Raw genomic sequence first — 24119 nt, forward strand, 5'->3', positions numbered from 1 at the left:
TAAGTGCCAGTTTTCAGAACTGTATGTTGCTGTACAGTGTTTCCAATCTTAGCAGTTTTGTTGTAGGAAAAATTTCAAATTAAAGTCCCAGTGCCTGAAATCAGGTGATTATATGAGAATCTCAGCTTTCATTTTTAAAAAGCCACTAACTTCCTAATCCTCATGGATGCAGAGAAAAGCTTGAAAATATGAACCTTAACAGTCCAAAAAGCAAATAAAAGAATTCACCATTTATTATTTCTTTAAATCTCACGTTTTCAAGCCAAATCTCATGATTTTTGAACACTTGGGTTGACAATAGTGCATAATGTCTGTTATCCAACCAGGTCAGACCCTGTTTTATGCATTTTTAAAGCATTTACAAAATATAAAAATAACTTTTAATGTTAAACATCACGAGCAGGTTAGACCCTGTCAGAAGTTGAATCTCATTCTTCTTGTGTCAGAATTAAACTATTGCTTGGATAATCTTAACCATTGCATATACAAGAAAAGAGAGTAACTGAATGGAATAACACCAAAAACATCCTGTATTCTAGAGGTTGATAAGAGGCTTAGCTTGCTATGCTTCAAAGCAATACTGTATAGTTCAAATACCATAGTGGTGTGTGTTGTATAGAACCTAATAGAATTTAATAGAATGTGTCACACCCATACCATAAATGTTCTAAAGCACAAAATAAGTATGTTAAAGCAATTCCAAAAAAAAAGTCCATAATATGCTTGCTCTGTCAGATAAAAAAAAATCCTCTCTCCTCAGATATCTCAGATGATGTAAGAAGGATATTGCTTGATATATATTGCCATGTGATATATAATCTCTCAGAATGGAATATCAGTCCTCCTGTTCTATGTTGTGCACATTCCAAAAGTAAAATGAAAGACAAACCAAATTAGATATGTGGGTTGTCATCACTTGCAAGGTCCAAATCACTCCACTTCTTCAAAACACTATGCAAATGTTGTTATATCAGTCTTGTGATACATAACGGAGAACTCAGCTATGTACTTGGTGTTTAATTTATGCTAAAATTATACTTGTCAAATGCAAGCTATGATAGCACTGAATATGTACAGCGGAGGACTAATTTTCTGTACCTTACTAAAAGGGCTGGCACTATTTCTCTTCAGGTCAGCACAAGATTTATAACTAACTGTTTAAAGATTTATTGAACTGATGTAGAGAGGATCCCTTTTATTGACTCTTCGATTTTCTTGTCTATGCTACGCATGAAAGAAAAACATACTGTCCATGTTGTACAGAATAGTTACAAACATGGCCATGGAGTTTGACACAATTGATGTTTATATGTCTAACTTTCTCATATATATGGGCACAGTCATGTTGTTAAACCTCTAGAAGACATTAATTGCAGGTGGAAAAAGGGAACCTGGGATAAGTCCAGGACTTAAACTGGGTCATTTTGTCTTGTATATTATTTAGAAAATGTTTGACGAAAGGAGTTGGGCTGAAATTTTGAGCAGAAGCATCTGTATTCTTACTGCTGAAACTTCAAAACTTAGGGCTAGTCTACTCTGCCACACACATCTGGTGATGACGTGCTATACTGATGGGAGAGCGCTGTCCCATTGGAGTAATAACTCTACCTCAGTGAGAGGCGGAAGCTAACACAGCACAGTGTATTCATCACATTTAGTTGATGTAATTTATGTCGCTTGGGGGCGGGGGGCTTTTTCACACCCCTGAGCGATGTAAATTACATAGACTTAAGCAGTAGTGTAGACAAGCCCTAAGAGTCATATTCATAGATTCCAACACCAGAAGGGATCATTGTGATCATCTAATGACTTCCTATATAATCCAGGCCATAGAATTTCCCGCAAATAATTCCTTTTAAATTAGAGCATAGCTTTTTTAAAAAAAACATCTGGTCTGGAGTAAAAAATTTCCAGTGATGGAGAATCCACAACAATCTGTGATAAACTGTTTAATGGTTAATTAGCCTCACTTGTAAATTTGATTTATTTCTAGTTTAAATTTGTCTAGTTTCAACTTCGAGCCATTGGCTCTTGTCATACTTTTGTCTGTTAGAATGAAGAGCCCATTGTCAATATTTTTGTTCTCCCTGTTAGTACTTGTAGATTGTGATCAACACCTCCTAACTGTCTTTGTTAAGCTAAATGGATAGACTCAAAGAGCTCAGTCACTGTAAGGAATGTATGTTTTCTAACCCCTTAATCATTCTCATGGCTCTTTTCTGAACCCTCTTCTATTTATCAACATCCTTCTTCAATTCTGGACACTGGAACTGGACACAGTATTCTGGCAGCAGTTGCCCAAGTGCCAAATACAGAAGTAAAATAACTTCTCTAATCTTATGGAGTTTCCAATTTATGCAGTTTGGCCACAGTGTGACGCTGGGAATTCATCTTTGTGACCCTAAAATCTTGTACTCTGATTTCAATTGTCTCCTTTATATTCATATTTGTTTACAGGGTGATTGGAAACAACCTCGAAGAAAGGGCAAGCATCACAGACTTTATGAAACTACAGTAAAGAACAAAATTGTCAGACACAGAGATGAACATAATTTGTTAGGGAAGAGTCAACATGGTTTTGGTAAAGGGAAATCATGCCTCACCAAACTACTAGAATTCTTTGAGGGTGCCAATACGCATGTGGACAAAGGGGATCCAGTGGATATAGTGTATTTAGATTTTTAGAAAGCCTTTAACAAGCTCCCTCACCAAAGGCTCTTAAGCAAAGTAAGCAGTCGTGATAAAGGCGGTCTCTCATGGATCAGTAACTGGTAAAAAGATAGGAAACAAAGGAGAATAATGGTCAGTTTTCAGAATGGAGAGTGTAAATAGTGGTGTCCCAAGGGTCTGTACGGGACCAGTTCTATTCAACATATTCAATAATGATCTGGAAAAGGAGTAAAGAGTGAGGCGGCCAAAATCTGGAGATGATACAAACTACTCAAGTAAGTTAAGCCAGGCAGACTGCAAAAGCTACAAAAGGATCTCTCAAACTGTGTGACTGGGCAACAAAGTGGCAGATGAATTCAGTGTTGATATAAATGCAAGTAATGCACATTGGAAACATAATCCAACTATACCTATAAAATGATGGAGTCTAAATTAGCTGTTACCACTCAAGAAAGAGATCTTGGAGTCATTGGGGAAGTTCTCTGACAACATCCACTCAGTGTTAGCGGCAGTCAATATGCAAACAATTTGGGAATCATTAAGAAAGGGATAGATAATAAGACAGAAATATATATTGCCTCTAATAAATCCTGGTACGCCACACTTGAATACTGTGCAGATGTGATCGGCTCATCTCAAAAAAGATATATTGGAATTGGAAAAGTTCAGAAAAGGGCACAAAATGATTAGGGTATGGAATGGCTGCTATATGAGAGAAATAATAAGACAGGGACTTTTAAGCTTGGAAAAAGATGATAATGGGAGATATGATAGCGGTCTAAAATCATGACTGGTGTGGAGGAAGTAAATAAGGAAGTGTATCTTATGCCTCATAACACAAGAACTAGGAGTCACCAATGAAGTTTAACAGGCAGCAGGTTTAAACAAAAGGAGTATTTTTTTTTTTTTTCTACACAACGCACAGTCAACCTGTGGAATCTTGCAAGAGTGATTGTGAAGGCCAAGACTATAACAGGCTTCAAAATGAACTAGATATATTCATGGAGGAAGGTCCATCAAGGCTATTAGCCAGGATAGGCAGGGATGGTTTCCTAGCTCTGTTTGCCAGAAGCTGGCAATGGGCAATAGGGGATGGATCACTTGATGATTACCTGTTCTGTTCATTCCCTCTGGGGCACCTGGCATTGGCCACTGTTGGAAGACAGGATACTAGATGGACCTTTGCTTGACCCAGTCCTGGCCATTCTATGTTTATTTAGAATATAAATAAAGTGTGCCCTTTAATATCAGATTTGATCATTGATTTTCTTTCACAACTGAAAGATGGTTGTACTCATGAGCAGACATTACTTTGTTGGAGAGGGAATAAAATGTACTATACCATGTAACCAGTGTTCCAACTGAGGCTGTGGGTGAGTTTTTCAAAAAAAATAAAATTATTTCATATTCCCACCTTTACTGCCCCTAGTTGAAAAAACAGAGGAATCAGTTGGACAAAAACGTTGCTTTTGTGTAGGGGAATAACATTGTTTCTCTTGAGCATTGTGTTTCAAGCACTGCTTTTCAATCTACTGTAGAACGGTATTCTGTTACATTGCCTGCTTGATAATTGTTTGTGTTGATTTCCTAATCCCACTGGTATATTATGCAAAGACAACTATATAGGGTCAGATCTTTGGCTAGTATAAATTGGGGAAGCTCCATTAGTTTCAGTGGAGCCATGCTGGCCTATATCAGCTGAGGGTCTGCTGTACAGTATCTCTAAAATACTACAGTGCATTTTTAGATTACACCTTTCCAGTCACCCAGCTCTTAGAGAGCACTGTGCTGTTACACAACTGTAAGGAATTTTCCTCTTAATGCTATTAATATAAGATAATTACCTGTTAAGACTGGTAAAGAAGTGTGTGGGCATAATATAATAGGTCATTTCCAGTTAACATCTTCCTTTTAATCCTGATTTGACAATGAAATGGTACACAGCCCATAAATGTTTAAACAGGAAACAGAAGTGCTCTTCTGGAGCACGTGTGCATATTCCCATTGAAGGCAGTTTTGTTTCTCAAGGCAGAATTTAAAATATTATAGTCTAATTATTAAAGGACAGATTTTTTTTTCCTGGCCTTCACCCAGGTGCACACTGGGTAGGGAACAGTATCAGGAGCTCCCCTTGAGTAGCAAACCAAGCGGAATTGCATCTCTTGTGCTCAGTGGAAGGCAGGTATTACTCTGTTCTTACTCCCCTCAGAGGACACAAGGGGGCCCGGAAGCTGGTCCATGGGTCTCTTGTAATGGCTAGTGGAGTTGACTGGTTGGCTACATGGCAGAAGTAAGCTGCACTTCTTCAGTGTCTCTGTGTGTGTGAGCCTGTTGGTGCTCTTGCTGCCCTTTGAAATGGGCTATTCCTACATGGTGCAATCTAGCAGTTAATCTGGCTGGAAAATAGCTTCCCATTTATGTACCTCTGTTCCCCCATCCTAAAAGGGATAAGCTCACGGAAAGTGATGTGACTTCATTACAATATCAGGAAGCAAAGAGACTTGCTAATCATAGCTGGTATAATTATCCCAGCCAGGTGCCAGCCCTAGAATAGCTGCCAGCAACTGGCACCCTAGATGAACCATGCAGTCGGCACCCCCAAACCCTAAGGGCAGATCTAGGCTGAGATTTTGGGGAAACTGGGAAACATTTTGCCCCTTTTTTTCCTTTTAATGTTTTTTAAGCACTTTTTAAAAAAAAACAGAAGCTTAATTATTTGGTTTGTCCATCCGTCTGTCCAATCAGTGTTTCTGAGATCAGTTAAAGTAGAGACATGAAATTTTCAGATTTGTACACGACAGCTAGATGATATTTCAGTCCGATATCAAATAAAAATGCATTAAAAATTTTATTTTTATTACAAATACAAAATCATCCATTACGCTATCCTGCTTTAACTGCCATTACCACCACATCCAGTATAGAAACAAATAAGAAAACTCTTCAATGAACTTTTATCTGTATTTACAAAACACTCAAAATAGAAAACACTCAGTGCTCTTAAAACATGACTTTTCTTGCTTTTAAGTTTTTAAAATTCAGGCACTAGTTCTTTTAGATCCAGTTTTCCAGCTATTTCCTGCTCTACTGACATTGTTGCAAGTCCGACAAGTCTCTCTTGCACCATTGTTGAATTCAGATAACGTTTTTATCAATTTTAACTTTGAGAAGCTACGTTCCCCACTAGCTATGGAAACTGGTAAAGTTAAAAGAATACGTAGAACTATAAAATTTTTTGGAAAATTGAGTTTATTTTCACAAAAAAACTTCAGTATTTCTTCAGGAGTAGAATGTTTCTTAAGTCATCTTGAAAAAGCCTGAAACTCACTACACAAATCTGTGGCATCAATGTCTTTTGAATTTTCATGCGTCAATACCAACTCCAGTTTTATATAAAATTCTCTTATCTGCTGTGCTGTTTTCTTTTGCAAGCTGTAGATATCATACAGAAAGCCAAATACTGACTCTAGCTGCTGCATCTGTTGAAATCTTTCATCAACTGAGTGAATAGTAGTATCAAGGACTGCGAAGTAGAAATTCATTTTGAACCTTTGTTTTGGGTTCTGAATGGGTGTTCTCGTCCTTCATACGAAAACTGCTGTTTCTTTTGCTGAATGCGAACTGGCTCTGGTTCAAATTCTGTTGGAAAGTCTATTCGAGTGGTTGTTCATATCCATTCAAAGTAGGTGTGTGCGCGCCGCGTGCACGCCAGCCAGAAGATTTTCCCCTAGCAGCATCCATAGGGTCGGCCCGGGTGCCCCTTGGAGTGGCGCCACCACGGCGCCCTATAAAGGGGCCCGCCGACCCTCCACCCCCTCAGTTCCTTCTTACTGCCGGTGACGGCTAGCTGGAACTTCTCTTGCGTAGCATTTGGCAGTGTCCTATCCTTACTGTTTAGTCCGTGCATTCAGTTATTTTATAGTTAGTTAGATCTTTGTATATCGTTTTCGTAGTTGGGGAGTTCCCCCCCCCCAGAGTCTTCGTCGCTCGCTGGGGCATGCCCGGGTCTATCGGGTTCAAACTCTGCGAGAACTGCGGGAAATTCATGCCCAAGAGTGACCCGCACTCTGCGTGTTTGAGGTGCCTCAGAGAGAGCCACCAAAAGGACCGGTGCTCTATCTGTAGAGGCTTCCGCCCGCGAACTCTTAAGGACAGGGCTCAAAGACTTAGAGTCCTCCTGATGGAGGTGGCCCTACGACCACCCTTGGACCCAGAACCGGCCGAGGCGAGGCCCAGCACATCGTCCTCGGTGCGGAGTGCCCCGGCACCGGCATCAGGACTTAGGGCCCAGCCCAAGTCGTCGAAAACCCGGCACCGGACGGAGTCGGGTCATAGGAAGTCGGCCTCAGTGCGGCACCGCTCACCTTCGCTGGTGCCCGCCAAGAGTCGGGTCATAGGAAGTCGGCCTCAGTGCGGCACCGCTCACCTTCGCTGGTGCCCGCCAAGAGTCGGGTCATAGGAAGTCGGCCTCAGTGCGGCACCGCTCACCTTCGCTGGTGCCCGCCAAGAGAAGGAAGCCAGTGAGGGATCGGTCACCCCACCAGGATCTGAGGCCGACGCTGTCCGCTGGTGTAAGCGGACAGGCTGGGCTGCAGCCCTCGGCGGTTCCGCCGACTCCCGCACCGCAGAGAGGGCGGTTGAGTCCAGACCAGCCTAATTCCCCGGACCTCAGCGGAGACAGCCGCCCTCGCAGTGGCCATTTTGGACTCCCTGGGCCTACCATCAGTCGGTAAGCCAGGCGTTTGGCCCTCGGTCACGGTCGGCTTTGGTGTCTTTGACGTCGGTGGCCCTGGCGCAGCTGCCTCCCCCACTGGCACTGTCGCCGGGCAGGGGTGTGCCATCGTCAAGTTCAGCACCCCCTAACCGGGCAGCTGCACCAGCAACGGCTTTCGTTCGGGCTCCACCAGCACCACATGATACACCAAGTCGCTCACTGGCGACCCCGGTACCGGCCGCGGTGCCGCATTTAGACTCGGAACCGGCACCGCAACCTCAATACCGTGTGCCGCAGGACCCCGAGGGGCCACATCCACCGGAGGAAGGGCCGCTCCATGTAACCTCCTCATCCTCCTCCCCGGACGAGGCGGTCTCGGGCACGGCTGCGGCACCGGCCCTAGAGGACACTCAAATCTTCCAACAATTGTGTCGGTGAGCAGGTCAAAGCCTCACAATCCAAGCGGAGGAGATCGAGGTGGACACGGACCCAGTAGTGGACATTCTGGCCCCTTCAGGGCCATCCAGGGTGGCCCTCCCACTCATAAAAGACTATAGCTGATACGTCTCGCACCCTATGGCAAACACCAGCCTCATTGGCCCCTACCGCCAAGAGGACGCAGCGGCGCTACTTCATCCGCTCTAAAGGGCATGAACACCTGTACGCCCACCCTTCCCCAGACTCCCTGGTAGTAGATGCGGCTAATCAGTGTAATGATCAAGGGTTTCAGGGATCAACACTGAAGAGCAGGGACGCAAAAAGACTTGAGCTCTTTGGTAGAAAGTTGTACTCCACGGTGGGACTCCAACTCCGCATTGCCAATCAACAGGTAATAGTAAGCCGATATGGCCATAACACGTGTTCGGCCATGTCGAAGTTTGTGGAGCTCCTTCCCCAGGACTCGAGATCAGAGTTTTCGGCCCTAGTGGAGGAGGCCAAACTGATCTCTCGAGCCTCCCTCCAGGCTGCCTTAGATATGGCAAACTCAGCCTCGTGCACCCTGGCCACAGGCCTGGTCATGAGGCGGGGAGCCTGGGTCCAGGTCTTGGGCCTGCCCTATGAGGTCCAGCAGATGATTGAAGACCTCCCAAACGTCTCCATAGCTTAAAGGACTCGAGGGCCACGCCTCGCTCGCTGAGCTTGCATACCCCCACGACCCAGCGCAGACAGTTTAGGCTGCAGGCGGCCCCTCACCCATACCAGCCACAGACTGTTCAGGAGCTGGGGCACAGGTGGGGCAGAAATGGCAAGAGGCATCACCAGCGCCACCCCTCCGGCCAGGCATCTGGCCAATCTAGACCACCATCTGGGCCTAGACCCCCTATTTGATGGTATGGTCAAGGGCGACCTACCGATCGAGACTCTGGATCCTTCCACGCCTACCCTTGGGTCATGTCTGTCCCACTTCTACCGTGCCTGGTCCCGAATTACGTTGGACAAATGGGTGCTCCGCACGGTAGAGAGTGGATATTCTACCCAGTTCTCCTCCCTTCTGCCCCGTCAACCTCCCTCCCCATCCCTCTTCAGGGACCTGTCTCATGAGTAACTTCTAATTCAAGAAGGGGCGGTGGAGGAAGTCCCGTGGGAGCTCAGGGGCAAAGGTTTCTACTCCCGGTATTTTCTCATACCGAAGGCAAAAGGGGGCCTGAGACCCATCCTAGACTTGCGATGGCTGAACAAGCTTGTGAGGAAACTCAAGTTCCGCATGGTCTCCCTGTCCTCGATCATCCCCTCCCTGGATCCAGGAGATTGGTATGCCGCCCTCGACTTGACGCCTATTTCCACATTGCCGTAATTCCACGGCACCGTCGGTACCTCAGGTTCGTCGTGGCCGATGTCCATCTGCAGTTCATGGAGCTCCTGTTCAGCCTGTCAGCTGCTCCCAGGGTCTTCACGAAGTGCATGGCGGTCATGGCAGCCTTCCTGTGCAGACGGGGCGTCCAGGTATTTCCCTACCTGGACGACTGGTTCATAAAGGGCCACTCCAAGGAGCAGGTAGAGACCCAGGTGTGCTTCAACAGGTGGACCTTTCTCGATCTTGGCCTCCTCTTGAACGAAGCCAAATCCACCCTGTCTCCAATGCAACGAATAGAATTCATAGGAGCGGTTCTGGACTCCACACACGCCAAAGCGTATTTGCCAGAGTCCAGGTTCTGTGCGATTTCTGAGCTCATCCTCGGACTAAACCGCGCCCCGGTCACCACGGCGTGAGTTTGCCTCCGGCTGCTGGGCCACATGGCGGCATGCACCTATGTGGTGGTCCATGCCAGACTCCGGCTTCGCCCGCTGCAGTCCTGGTTGGCAACAGTTTATCGCCTGGGCAGGGACCCCCTGGACTCAGTGGTGTCCATTTCCTGCTTGGTGCTGAGCTTGCTGTGGTGGTGGCTTGACCCGCGGGAAGTCTGCATGGGTGTCCCCTTTGCTGCCCCACAGCCCTTCCTCTCCCTGGTGACAGACGCCTCGGATCGAGGTTGGGGAGCGCACCTGGGACGCCTCAGGACGCAGAGCTTGTGGTCGCCGGAGGACCTCGAGTTGCATATCAATGTCAGGGAGCTGAGAGCGGTCCGCCTGGGTGTTTGACCTTCCGGTCTCACCTGGCCGGCAGGTGTGTTTCAGTCCTTTCGGACAACACGGCGGCAGTCTTTTATATCAACAAACGGGGGGTGCACGCTCCTCTCCCCTCTGCAGGGAAGCCCTCGCGCTGTGGGATTTCTGCGTTCACAATGCCACTCACCTGACGGCGTTCTATCTTCCGGGGAGCAGAACGGTTTGGCGGACACCCTCAGCCACTCGTTCCAGGGTCACGAGTGGTCCCTCCGATGGGATGTGTGGTGCGCTCAATTTTCCAGCTCTGGGGCTTTCCCGGTTAGACCTGTTTGCTTCAAGGGAAAACAGGAAGTGCCGACGGTTTTGCTCCCTCCTGGGCCGCAGTCGGGGTCTCTGTCGGACGCCTTCCTTCAGCCATGGGAGGACGGTCTGCTCTATGCCTTCCCTCCGATCCCCCTGATACACAGGGTGCTTTTAAGAGGTTCGCAGGGATCACGCCAGGGTAATCCTGATAGCTCCGGCGTGGCCGCGCCAGCATTGGTACACGTCACTCCTGCACATGTCCGTTCAGGCGCCCCTGACGCTGCCCCTCCTCCCGGACCTGATCATGCAGGACCGGGGCTCCCTCCACCATCCGAACCTCGAGTCCCTTCACCTCACAGCCTGGATGCTCCATGGCTGAACCGGTGGAGTTGCAGTGCTCCCAGCAGGTCAGGCAGGTGCTGCTGGGTAGCAGGAAGCCGTCAACTAGGGCCACCTACCTGGCTAAATGGAAGCGCTTCTCCATATGGTCGGGTCAGCGGGGTCTCGACCCGCTGGGGGTACCAATTCCAGCTGTCCTTGACTATTTGCTTCACCTAAGACAACTGGGCCTCTCCCTTTCCTCCATTCGCGTTCACTTGGCAGCCATATCCGCTTTCATCCGGGAGAGGGGGTGCCTCGGTGTTTGCGAACCGCTGGTTGGGCGTTTCCTCAAGGGTATGGACAGGCTCTTCCCGCATGTGCGTCAGCCGACCCCTGCTTGGGACCTGAATCTGGTCCTCTCCGTCCTCTCGGGGCCTCCCTTTGAGCCTCTGGCTTCGTGCTCCCTGCTGTACCTGTCGTACAAGACCTGCCTTCCTGGTGGCGATAACCTCGGCCCGATGGGTGTCGGAGCTTCGAGCGTTAACATCTGAGCCCCGTACACAGTCTTCTACAAGGACAAGGTCCAACTTAGACCTCATCCGGCTTTCCTACCCAAGGTCGTTTCACAGTTCCACATGGGCCAAGATATCTTTCTCCCCGTGTTTTATCCGAAACCACATGCCTCCAGTGAAGAGCGGAGGCTACACTCCCTGGATGTCCACAGGGCCTTGGCCTTTTACATAGAGCGTACCAAGCCGTTCAGACGCTCAACCCAGCTCTTCATCGCAGTGGCAGAAAGGATGAAGGGGCTCCCGGTCTCCTCTCAGCGAATCTCTTCGTGGATCGCGACTTGCATCCGGGAATGCTACCGTTATAGCTAAGACCCTGTCCCTCCTGGTCACGGCCCACTCCACTAGGGCGCAGGCCTCCTCTGCGGCATTCCTGGCTCAGGTTCCGACTCAGGAGATTTGTAGAGCGGCCACGTGGTCCTCCATCCACACGTTCTCGTCTCACTATGCCATCACGCACCAGGCTAGGGATGATGCAGCCTTGGTCGCGCAGTACTCCAGTCAGCAGTGATCTCCGACCCACCTCCTAAGGTTAGGCTTGTGAGTCACCTACTTTGAATGGACATGAACAACCACTCGAAGAAGAAAAAACAGTTACCCACCTTTTAGTAACTGTTGTTCTTCAAGATGTGTTGTTAATGTCCATTCCAACACTCACCCTCCTGCCCCTCTGTCGGAGTGCCAACAAGAAGGAACTGAGGGGGTGGAGGGTCGGCGGGCCCCTTTATAGGGCACTGTGGTGGTGCCACTCCAGGGGGCGCCTGGGCTGACCCTACGGACGCTGCTAGGGGAAAATCTTCTGGCTGGCGTGCACGTGGTGCGCGCACACCTACTTTGAATGGACATGAACAACACATCTCGAAGAACAACAGTTACTAAAAGGTGGGTAACTGTTTTTTACTTCAGCAAGCTCGAGAGAATCTACCAGTGTTCTTTTGAACCCTTCATCACTTCTGAATTCCTCCAGAATATTTTTAGTTTGCTGCAGTTTTTGAATAGCAGAATGTATGTTCAAGTTCTTTCCTGAAGCTGCTTACTAGTGAGGTTAATCTCGAAAAGGATATTATACACAACATAAGTAAGTCACAAATTTGAATTTGGAAAAGCCATTTGCAAGAGCTTCTGCATCTGAATATGCCGTATTGCCAGATGATCCAGTAAAGGTAGTATCATCAGAAATTTCAATTAGAGCATCATAAATGTTTCCAAGTACATAGTGAAGAGGCTTCAAAGCATTGGTGCAACTCTTCCATCTTGTCTAAGTGGTATCACAGAGAATTCACATAGCCAGTTGGAATCTCCCAATGGTGTGTTGAGCCTGAGAAAAACACATAAACATGTTGCACCAGGTCAGAGAAACTGCTTGCCTCCAAACAGCATCTAGCAGCATCATTTACAAACAAATTCAGAGAATGCGCACTGCAAGGAATGAAAAAGGCCCTAGTATTGATTTCCATCATTCTCCTTTGCACACCATTGTCTTTACTCTTCATATTACTCCCATTATCATAGCCTTGGCTGCATAAGTTTTCAACAGATAATGACATTGTTTCAAGCTCTTGTAGAATAGTTTCAGTCATAAATGCTCTAGTCGTCTCCTTCAGTGGTATGAAACCCCCAAAATGTTCCTTTATGAGCACTTCAACATTATCTTCATCTGCAGACTTTTCCATAGTCACAAAATGAATGATTGTCATTTGTTCAACAGTACTCACATCTGGTGTACCATCCAGTATTATTGAAAAGTATTTTGCAGAATAGGTAGCTTCTACACTTTTCTTTTTAATGGCATTTGCTAGGATTTGAATCAGTTCATTTTGCATATTTTTTCCTAAATAACGAACCTGTGTTTCATGATCAGTTATTTGGGTAAATGCTCCTTCATGACTGAATCAAACAAAACTTAGCTATTGAACAAATTTTAAAAAGTTTCCATTACCTGGACTGTATAATTTTTTATTTCTACCTCGGCCGTGGAATGCTAAATTTTGCCCTCTGAGAACTCTCACTAAAGCAATCAGATGTTCTAATATTTATTGCCAATAATCTTCTTTTTCCTTGATCACATATAAATTTTCTTCAATAGTTTTTCCTTTTTTGAGTCATAATTCAAGTTCTTTCCAATTTTGAAAGCATTCCAAATATTCTGTACTACTTTCATGTGAAGAGAGAATTGAAGATATGTTTTCTGGTCCTTTAAACCATTTTCAATAAGTGATGAACCAGTTGCTTGATTTCTAAACAACTTGCAGCAAAAGCAAAACACAGAGTCCTTCAACAATGAATATTGTAACCAGTTTCAATGAATTTCTTCCCCATTAATGAGTTTCCTCTTGTAATGCTGAGCAGAGAATTTCCTTTTATTTCCATATTAGGGAAATTCATGAACTTGTTCTGGTCCGTGTTCCATGAGAATTTGCCGCACACTGTTATCACACCTGGGCCCTGAAGCTGGGTCCCCATACTGTAACTTGTTTGTAAGTTCTTTGTCCTTTCGTCATTTTATTTCATTTACTTCAATTTCTGCATGTGTCTCTGAAGGTGAATACATTTTCTCCACTTCCGTATCAGTCTGATGCTGTGAGCTGCCTTCATCTAGAAGTAAGTTTCCATCACCCTGAGTTTCCAAACTGCTTTCTTGTGGATGTGAGCTACCCTCATCTCAAAGTAGTATAGCTTCATCTTGATTTTCCAGCCTGCTTCCATGCAGATGTGAGCTAACCTCCTCACCAAGTAAAATTCCGTCATCAGGATGTTGTGAATTGCTTCCATCTTTATTTGGATTAAAGAGAAGATATTTCAGGAAGGATCACTGCTGTTTTGCTTGGTCCTTTTCCTTCTCAGCCTTTGGTTAATGATACTCAGCTCCTGAGGGTTTTCTTTTTCCTCTTTCTGCATGGGGCATTTGAATATTATGTACTGTGCTCCCGACTGCAAGCATTATAGCGTTAAGGATGGCTGACACACCCACCGCATGGTTGGCAATTTAAACCACATTGCGGCCATCCCAACACATCTTTTCACTGCTTAAAGGTTCAATGATTAGTAACATACACTCACTTGCCTATTAAAACAATTAGTTACAGTGTTTATATGGAAACAAAATGACCTTTTTCGACATTATAACCCGACACCGGCTGTTTGGAAAGTAATCCCCTTCCTCACGGTTACTCGGAGAATGACATCATCACTTTTGTAGTCTATTAAGCATCAATGCTGTTACTTTTCTTTTATTGACCTTATTTATTAAATGTGAGAGAGTTATAACAAAAGTTCATAATTATACAGCCTGATAATAACACTAGGGTTTAATAACGCTTAAAGATACTCACATTTTGGATTTATAATTCTGAATAGGGCGACCAGACAGCAAGTGTGAAAAATTGGGATGGGTGGGGGGTAATCGGAGCCTATATAAGAAAAAGCCCCAAAGATCGGGACTATCCCTATAAAATTGGGACATCTGGTCACCCTAATACTGAAAGACATTATTCTTTATTTTTTGGCACCAAGCAACACAATTTTCCACAGTATTCGCTCAATTCTTAACCATCTACCAGCGATGTATGTTAAAATGACCGTTTGACATGTTATCAGCTTGTGATATCTCCACTCTGTATGAATTTCCGGCCATGCGACCGTGATGTATGTTTGAGTTAGGTGTCACTAGCATTGCAGCTCTTGTCGCTGGCAGATATGTTACATTGTGGCTGAGTTACTGCTTATCAAAATTGTGGAGTGGGTCATCTTGACCCTATGTTGCAAATTGGAAAAAAAAATTGCTAAAATATTTTTTTGCAGTAAATAAAAGATTTGACATATTAATAAATTCTCAGAAATTATTAGAGAAATGAATTATAATTTATATTCCCTCCTTATGCACACGGGAATTGAAATAATGACATCTTCGTTATTTTATTTGTATTTTTTCATCTTTTTCTTTTTTTTATTTGATTTTTTTTCCTTGAATTTGGCGCTCCATTTAACTTTGGCACCTTAGGCAACTGCCTAGTTCTCCTGTATGGACGGACAGCCTCTGATCCCAAATTGTCCATTTCTTCCTCAGATTCTTTTCGGCTATCTTCATGATAGAGTCCATATCTCAGGAACCAACTGGAACCTTTCCCACCCCTGACTGCTAGTCTGGGGGAAAGAAGTCTTAAAGGTGTGAAAAAAGAAAAGTAGCCATGAAAAGGTTCAGCACTGAAGTAAATGAATACTGATTTTGTAGCCAGAAACTTTAGCAACTTGGTCCCACAATATACCTGACTGTCTGGAACATTTGGATAAATTTTTTATTTGTATTTTCAGGTGCACTACAATGTTGGCAAAAACTTGGCTGATAAAGGCAACCAAACAGCTGCAATCAAATACTACAGGGAAGCTGTAAGGTACTTTCAATTTATTATTTCACTAAGCTATCCTAAAAGTTCTTTAATTTCTCAGGCACAGTAACACTGAGAAAATGTTGAGGGCTTTGAGATTTCAGCTGCAAAATTTTGCAGTGTCACATAACTAATCATCCAGCTGAAAGGAAAGGGAATGACTATGGTACCTTGATTCCCTACGAGTAACAAATTTCTCTTTTATTCTAGGTTGAACCCCAAATATGTACATGCTATGAACAACCTTGGAAATATCTTGAAAGAAAGAAATGAGCTCCAGGAAGCAGAGGGGCTGCTGTCCTTAGCTGTGCAAATACAGTATGTTAAAAGAATGGCAAGCATTGTTGCTTCAACTGACCACAAACAGTACAATGGGATCTTGTATTCCAACTGCTAAAATGTATTTTAAAATTTTTGCCTAGGCCTGATTTTGCTGCTGCATGGATGAATCTAGGAATAGTACAGAATAGTTTAAGAAGGTTTGAAGAAGCAGAGCAAAGCTACTGGACTGCAATTAAACACAGGAAAAAATACCCAGATTGTTACTACAATTTAGGACGGTTGGTAAGTGTTTTTTGAATGAAATTGTGGCATGTGATTTAAATTGTGATAGCTTGATTTTCAGTGTAAATTCTGCTTTATTGCTCAACACTGACAATAACTCAGATTTGCTTGAGCGTAAATTGGGGGTGATCTCATGTTTTAAGACCATCTCTTGTCAATCCCCAATCTACCTCTCCCTCATCTACAAAAGAGGCATGCTTCCTGAGTTTGTCATTACTTTTTCATATAAAAACATACAAATACAAATATATTGGGCAAAAATCTAGCTTCTGTGCTTCTCAAAGCTACCCTTTCTTCCAGGAGATAATTACTAGTCACTTTTCAAAATCTTGGCTTCAGTTCTAAAAAAATGAGTATATTTCAACAACCTGTTGTGTAACAGAGCTATACCAAAAAGAAAAAAAGTTAATGCAGATTGGTCTCAATATTTTATGTAGATTAAAAAAAAATGTATGCGCCCATCCTTTTCCTTTAGGCACATGTATCTCTAAAAACCATACACAAATCATACCAGGAAAGCAAAAGGAAAATATGATTTTTTCATAAAAAGGGTTAATCTCTAAAGATTTAAAAATACCACCACTCTTAAATACTTTATACCCTCTTTAATGCACCCTTGTCTGTTGAATGGGATAGTATTCTGATACTACATACATGTTTTAGTTTCTTTTCTGAAAAGAACATCGGGACCACTGAACAAGACAAATGAGTATCTCTGTACCATCTTTAGCATGAACTGTATGGCAAAAGCAAAGCAGGATATAATTACTGTGGATTGGCTTACTTTTTCAGTATGCAGATTTGAATCGCCACATAGATGCATTGAATGCATGGAGGAATGCTACAGTTCTGAAACCAGAGCATAGTTTGGCTTGGAACAACATGATTATATTGCTTGATAATACAGGTACAGTATACTAATGGTTTTGATGGTTACTTACATAACAGTTCTTATAAACTTTGAAGCTATAGATAGAGGGATAACAAAAATGCCAACCTGGCTCTGAGACTTTTAGGGATGTTTACAAAAAAAAGGAGGATGCCTGGGCCTCTCTCTCTCCTACTTCCCTCATCCCAAAGAAACGAGGACCTCTCTCTCCTCACTCCCTAGACAAACAGAGATCTCTCCCCCACCCCTTCCTATCTGTGGCCAAGATGGGGGCCTCCCCCTCACTCCTTATGTCCCCGACTCCCACCCCCAAACAGGGAGAAAAGGAGAATCGGCACCAGGAAAGCTGCCCTCTTACGCCACCTAGGGCCCATAATTACCTTGGTCAGTTCCAGGTGTGGACCACCTTCCCAAGATGATGATACTCTTCGTTTTCTCCCTCCTCTGTCATGTTCTCTCTCTTACTGCTTCTCCTCTTCTGCCACAGCCTGTGCAGTGAGGGTCTGATAGGAAGCAAATCACTGCAATTATCAGTGGAGTTTGGAGTGCTGGATTCATTGCCCAAGTCACAGGCTGCGTGTTGCGCTCTTACTGCTCTGTATACTGGAGTGCTCTAGGTAACTAGCGCACATTAACATAGGCGGGCTCCATGTGGTCACTTGTTCTGGCAGCCCCGGGAATGGCAGCTACTTCAGTTATGTCCCTGAAGAAGTCCTGGAGGTCCCAGAAAGTCATGGAATCTGTAACCTCTGTGATAGAATTGTAGCCTTATTTATAATACAGTATATATATGCTGACAGTGTGGAAAGTATCTAAAATATTAGCTATGTTAAAAGTTCTCTCTCTGTTTTTCTTTCCCTTCTCTCCTTCGTCACCCTATGCATTCCCAGGGAATTTAGCACAAGCTGAAGCAGTTGGAAGAGAGGCCCTGGAACTGATACCTAATGATCATTCTCTTATGTTTTCTTTGGCAAATGTACTGGGAAAATCACAGAAATATAAGGTATGTAAAGGGGGAAGTGATCTGAATGTTTGCATTTAAAAGTGAAATGTGTGGGAGGAAGGCGCTGGACTGCGGCTCGGCAGGTCTGTGTTCAGCGTCCCACTGTGCCACAGAACTCCTGTGAGACATTGGGCAAGATACTTAATCTCTCTGTGTCTCGGTTTCCCAAATGTAAAATAGAGATGATAATTCCTTAGCATCCATTGTGTCATGAGAATAAATCTGTAAATACTTTGGGGCATCCAATCGCTGTGGTGTATATTTCGAAAAATAGAGCCAGATAATGTATTTAAGACTGTAGATAGGACAGGACTGAAAGAACCAATCAGTCCTTGTACTTCAACATAAAGAAAACATCTGCAAATAAGGAGGTAAACACAATTCTTATGGTAAGTGTTAGACATTTGTTTCTGAAAGGAATTGACTGCCGCATGTAACAAGAATCAGTCTCTTGGTTAAATATTCTCATCAGTAATTGTCACCATTGCTACAGCATGAAAGAGAAATAAAACACGCATTAACAGGAGACAACATAATGGAAGGGCAGCAAGAAAAAAAATGCAATTAACTGTTCTGTTTGGTCTCATTTTTTGTAATGTGTAGTTTAGGAGCAAGCTATCAAAGTCAAGTCATGCATCTGTGGAGTGTTTTGCAAATGGATCAGCAGTGGCACACGGCTCTACATATGTGTCACAAAGGGTTTGAGTTATGTTTGCTTGTTAATGAGCCAAAAGTTAGTCTTATTTTGTGGAATCATTGACCGAGAATAAGCCACCTACTGTGAATAAATGTAGTTGTCCTCACTGCCTCTGTGTTTATGCTCATCATCTGAAGTGTAAGTGACAGGAAGAGATGAATAATCTGGGAAGCTTTTCGGATTTCTCATATAAACAATGTTTGCTTCACTAAGACCCTTTGATTTGTAGCAATAATATAGCACTGAAGTAACACCCTGAATGAGAAGCATTTATGACCTCTAGACCTTTCAGGATAGAAATATTTTTTTTTTCACCGATTACAGTGTTAGGTGATATTTATCTCCATTTTCTTGCCCTTTTCCAGGACGGTGTAACCTAGCCATGTATCTAAACTGTCAAGTTTGCTGTAGTTGTCATAGGAGAAATGTGCCTTCAGAGAGGACTTAAAAGAGAAGAGGGGAGGTGCTTTGACGACCCGCTCAGGAAAGTCATCCTGTTTGCAGGGGAGTAATATGGAAGAAATTAGAGATGGTTATGGGAGAAAATGGGGCTCTGAGATTGGCACCATTAGTGGAGTGGAAGAAACCAGAAAGTGGTAGTGGAGGAGAATGTGATGAGAAACTAAGTCTGATTAGTGGAAAAGTGCGGAGTTATGCGCAGGGCTGGCTCCAGGCACCAGCCCAGCAAGCGTTTGGGGCGGCCACGGGGAGGAGGCAACACATCCGGCTCTTCTGCAGCATTTCGGTCCCTCAGTCCCTCTCGGAGCGAAGGACCAGCCGCTGAATTGCTGCCGAAGACTGAAGCGGCGGCAGTAGAGCTGCAGATCACGATCACTGGTTTTTTGTTTGTTGTTTTTTTTGCTGCTTGGGGCGGCAAAAACCCTGGAGCCGGCCCTGGTTATGCAGGGCCTTAAAAGGCACTAACAGGCAATTTGAACTTGGTGTGGTGTAGTGGGGAGAGCAAGTGGAGGGATTCAAAGAAGGGACTGATGTGGTTTGTCCAATAGGGAAAGGAAATGATCTTAGCAGCTACCTTCTCTATGGACTGGAGGGGAAGAATGTAGGCATCAGAAGGGTAGGGAGCAGTAAGTTACATGGGAGATGATGAGAGCTTGGACAAGAGTTCTAGCTATAAGGATAGAGAGAAAGGGATGCATCTCAGAGATCTCTTCTTGGAAAAAGATTCAAGATTAGAATGTGTCGAGTGCCTAGACATGTTGAGTGAAATTTGTGTTGGGGGGGAGAGATTGAACGATGATATGGCTTCAAGTATTAATGGATAGATAATCTTATAGATAATGTGTCTGCATAAGGGTTGCCAAGGTGTCAGTTCTGCGCTTGAAGCACACTACGCATATTTTTTCAATCCATATTCCTTTTGAAGCATTCTATTGATTTGGAAATGTCTTGCCAGCTTGAAAGTTAGGTTTTCTTTCAATATGACTGCAGAAATGTTGCCTGTAGTTTCAAATTCACTATGCATTTTTCCAGAACGGATGACTTATTGTTACAGAACTGTAACTCCTAAGCATACGAAAGTTGGAAATTCTTAACTGAAATCTGGTTTTAGCAAATTAATTTCCTTCCTTAAATATACTCCCTTTTTGAAATGGACAAAGCAACCACAGATCTCGGAAGCCATCTCTACCGCTTTTAAAGTATGTGTATATTATAAGTATATCCACAGTGTTTTTGTTTAAGAAATACAAGATGTTAGCCCCATTGGCTAAGTCAACGTGTCTCCATATTTGAGGTAAAAACAAACTTGTTTTGTGCTGCAACTCTGGCAGGAGATGGAATATGCAGCATGCTTTTTTCCCCAAAGCTTTTACTACAAACAGTGCTGCAAGTATCTTGACAACACTTAATTTAAAGATTTGGCTGTCCAGACCAACTGAAATATTGCCCAGTGTACTGAAACGTTTATTTAATGCAATGGGATAGTCTTCAGACTGTCTTTAATCATCTGATGCTCTTCTACTAACTGCTGAGCAAAGCAATGGCAATAAAATCTTTCCAGTAAGTATGTGCCAGAAGGCATATGGTAATGGGAGTCAGCTGCAAACATGTTTTATTAAGTTTTCTGGAGAACACCATGGACAATAACTGTACTCTATAATACCTGCGTAGAGGAGAATGAGTTCCTGTGTTTGCTCCTCATACTCTGTGGCTGATGACAATTTATTGAAAGACTGGGTTAACTGGGCAGCTGCACATCTATGCACTTTGATGGCTGTATCTTCCCAAAGGAAAAAGTAGAAGTCTACTTTTTAGTTTAAATCTTAGAATTTCCAGCATATTGGATAATACAGCAAAGATTGCAGAAAGATTCCAACACTGTGGGAAGTGTGACTTTATTAATCTTTTACTTTTTTCCTGCTCCTGCTGTTAGGGCAAGTTTGTTTGGAGGATTTTGCTGTGTGTGTATGTGCAGTGAACTTGGGGACAGATGGAAATGCCAATCCTACCACCAAAGGCCTGTTTTCCCCACTTTAAAGAATTTGGATGCATGGTTCAGTAGCTTGTTCCCATGTAAGGACAGAGTAGGCCTTCATGGCTGTGGTTTATAAAACTTTTCTCGCAGGACAGCCTGTATTTGGTTTTTGGACCTAAGATGTAAAGGCCTTGTACACCAGACAATCTTATAGGAAGTAGTGGCCTTTCCTGAGGTGCACTGGACAGTAACTGTCCATTAGGGTATGCCTACACAACAGCTGGAAGGTGCAATTCCCAGCATGGGTAGACTTAAATATACATGCTAGCTCTGCTCGAGCTAGCACCTAAAAATAGCAGTGTGGCTGAGGTGGCATACATGCTGCCTTGGGCTAACTGCCAAATATATACCTAGGGGGTTGGGCAGGATTATACTCTTGCAGCTTGCCCAAACTACTGTCCATGCTGCGGCAGCTATGCTGCTATTTTGAATGCTCCATCTTGAGTGGAGCTAGTATATCTGTCTATCCACACTGTCCACACCCGCAGACTCAAGGAACACGAAACGTACCACTCATAGCTGGCCTTTTGTCTCTAAAGTCTTTTGCCTGGGAACTGAGCTGGAGACTGTCCAAGAATCTAAAATATACAACAGCACAGAAACTACCTAAAATTACCTTTCTAAAATATCTAAACTTAACTTTTTTTAACATGATTTTTAACAAGACTGATTCTCTGGGCACAGAGTAAAGGTCTCTGCACTGGCGATTAGCTTTGGGAAGACAAAATTGAAGTGGTTAAGAAACTGACCAGATTCTTATAATCTTGGCTCTGAACATTGGTGCCATGAGAGGCCTTTGCTTTTCTAAAAGGTTCCCAAACGTCAACAATGCTAAGGACACATCCCACAAGTGGGAATATTCAGAGGACACGTGTAGATGTAGTGATTTTTTCCCAGTGATTTGTAGTTTTTATATTTTAAAGTAGAGGTACTGTTCCTCAATGTGAATTATATTCAGACCTCCACTTCAGATGTGTTTACTGTAACTCTGTTTTAATAAAATTTAAAAAGTGGTTAATTTTTATAACAGTGGGAAGAATGTAATTTAAAGACAAAAGCTTTTGCTTAAAACTTAAAAACAATACAAAATAGAATATTGGGCCAATAACAAGCAGGGAAAACTTCTACCTAAAAGGTGAACATTTTGAAACATTAGGAATATGTAAAAATTTGATTAAAATGTACACTGCTTTACAAACTTAGCCATAGTGGGTACTGCTAGTTGCCTGCTACAGTAGCAGAAGCCTGTGATACATTGGTGCTTGTGTAATAAGTATTAGTGTAGTTTATATTTAGTGGAGGCTGCAGCCACCAGAGAGCAACAAGTTCAGACCATGTTATGTATAACATTCTGAGGAAGTAATATATTGTATAGATGAGAAAATATGGCTACAACTCTAATACAATTTGTGATGTCTTTGTGGTGCTTTGGTGCACTTTGCATTTTGTATACTACAAGAGTAACCTATACTGTTGACATTTTCTTCCAAATTATTCAGGAATCTGAAGCTTTGTTCCTCAAGGCAATTAAAGCCAATCCAAATGCAGCCAGTTATCATGGTAATTTGGGTAAGAACCTTTCTAACTCCTCAAGTGTAAACTTTTATCACATGCGCTGTTTGTTCCCTTATGTTCACTGTGTATAAAAAGAAGTTTTGAGGCTGTTCCTGCTGGGTGGATTTCTATTCTGACTAATTTCTAGGAAGCCATCAAGGAAATGGGGCATCAAAAACTAAAAGCCGTCACATGGTATGATAGATCAGATAGGTTGCATGTAGTAGTCCAGAAATGGCAGAACTTTGGTGGCTGCAAATTGGTTCATTTGAGCTATGCTTGTAAACCTTTATGAGCTCATATAAATACAGTAATTTATGGCTACAACATATTTCATTCCTCCATCATTCCATGGCTGGTTCTTTTCCCAAGCTCTGCTCCTGCAGCTGGCAGAAGAACAAACTACTACTGTGCCTCTAACCAGCCAAAAAAACCTTTATTGAAAACAAATGCCTTAATGTTGTTTTCCAAGTGATTGGCAAGATTGCACATTATTCAACAATATTGCTAATGAAAACTCCTCATTGCTGTTTCAGCTGTGCTTTACCATCGCTGGGGAAATCTTGACTTAGCCAAGAAACACTATGAAGTCTCTCTGAAGCTTGACCCTGCTGCACCTGGGACCAAGGAAAACTACAGCCTCTTAAAAAGAAAACTGGAACAATTGCAAAAGAAAGGCGATGCCTGATGTTCCTTTTTAGGCTGTCCGTGCATGCTGTGTACCTTTAATATTACAGGGCTACTTTTAACCATGTAATGGATTCAGTCACAGAGTTTTAAAAATAACTACAGCACCACTAATGCACACTCAAATGCTTGATTTGGTCTTACATTGGAAATATATCTTTTTTCAGTTGTCTCAACTGTAGATTCTAAAATTTCAGCTCAAGAACGTTATCTTTTCTGTTTTTGTTTTTTGAAATCTTTAACTGTTTGAAAGCCCATTAAATACACTGACATGAGTATGTGAAATTAATGTAGGGTGGAGTTTCACAACTGTACTTCACAATACTATAAGTAAATAGCAAAGTTTATTTTCGTATGCAGTTGACTCATTCATCTGACTTTTAGTATCAATGTAGAATATTAAAATGGAGAAAGTGATTTGGAAGAAATGGCACTTTCCTACTTGAAAATGTGATCCCTTACACCAGGGGTCGGCAACCTTTCAGAAGTAGTGTGCCGAGTCATCATTTATTCACTCTGATTTTAGGATTCGCGTGCCAGTAATACATATTAATCTTTTTAGAAGGTCTCTTTCTATAAGTCTATAATATACAACTAAACTATTGTTGTATGTAAAGTAAAAAGGTTTTTTAAATGTTTAAGAAGCTTCATTTAAAATTAAATTAAAATGCAGAGCCCCCCAGACCAGTGGCCAGAACCCAGGCAGTGTGAGTGGCACTGAA

The 24119-nt window shown here is 43.3% G+C and overlaps 1 protein-coding gene across 2 annotated transcripts in view; it reads left to right on the forward strand.

Annotated features, from left to right (window-relative positions):
* The window catches only part of TMTC4 (transmembrane O-mannosyltransferase targeting cadherins 4), a 69880-nt gene extending 46131 nt beyond the window's left edge, over positions 1-23749 (forward strand). Inside the window, exons 12-18 of one of the 2 annotated variants that reach the window (XR_012655000.1) lie at positions 15436-15515; positions 15720-15827; positions 15932-16073; positions 16866-16980; positions 17853-17965; positions 21055-21194; positions 22656-22725. Coding sequence is in view for 1 of the 2 variants with exons in the window: in XM_032790277.2 (XP_032646168.1) it covers positions 15436-15515; positions 15720-15827; positions 15932-16073; positions 16866-16980; positions 17853-17965; positions 22656-22725; positions 23247-23398 (780 nt within the window). In the remaining variant the exon portion in view is untranslated. Of the gene's footprint in view, positions 1-15435; positions 15516-15719; positions 15828-15931; positions 16074-16865; positions 16981-17852; positions 17966-21054; positions 21195-22655; positions 22726-23246 lie in introns of those variants that run through there. The other variant, XM_032790277.2, reaches the window with a different exon arrangement.
* The last annotated feature ends 370 nt before the right edge of the window (positions 23750-24119 follow it).

This window comes from Chelonoidis abingdonii, chromosome 1, assembly GCF_003597395.2.
Source record: "Chelonoidis abingdonii isolate Lonesome George chromosome 1, CheloAbing_2.0, whole genome shotgun sequence".
NCBI lineage: Eukaryota > Metazoa > Chordata > Testudines > Testudinidae > Chelonoidis > Chelonoidis abingdonii.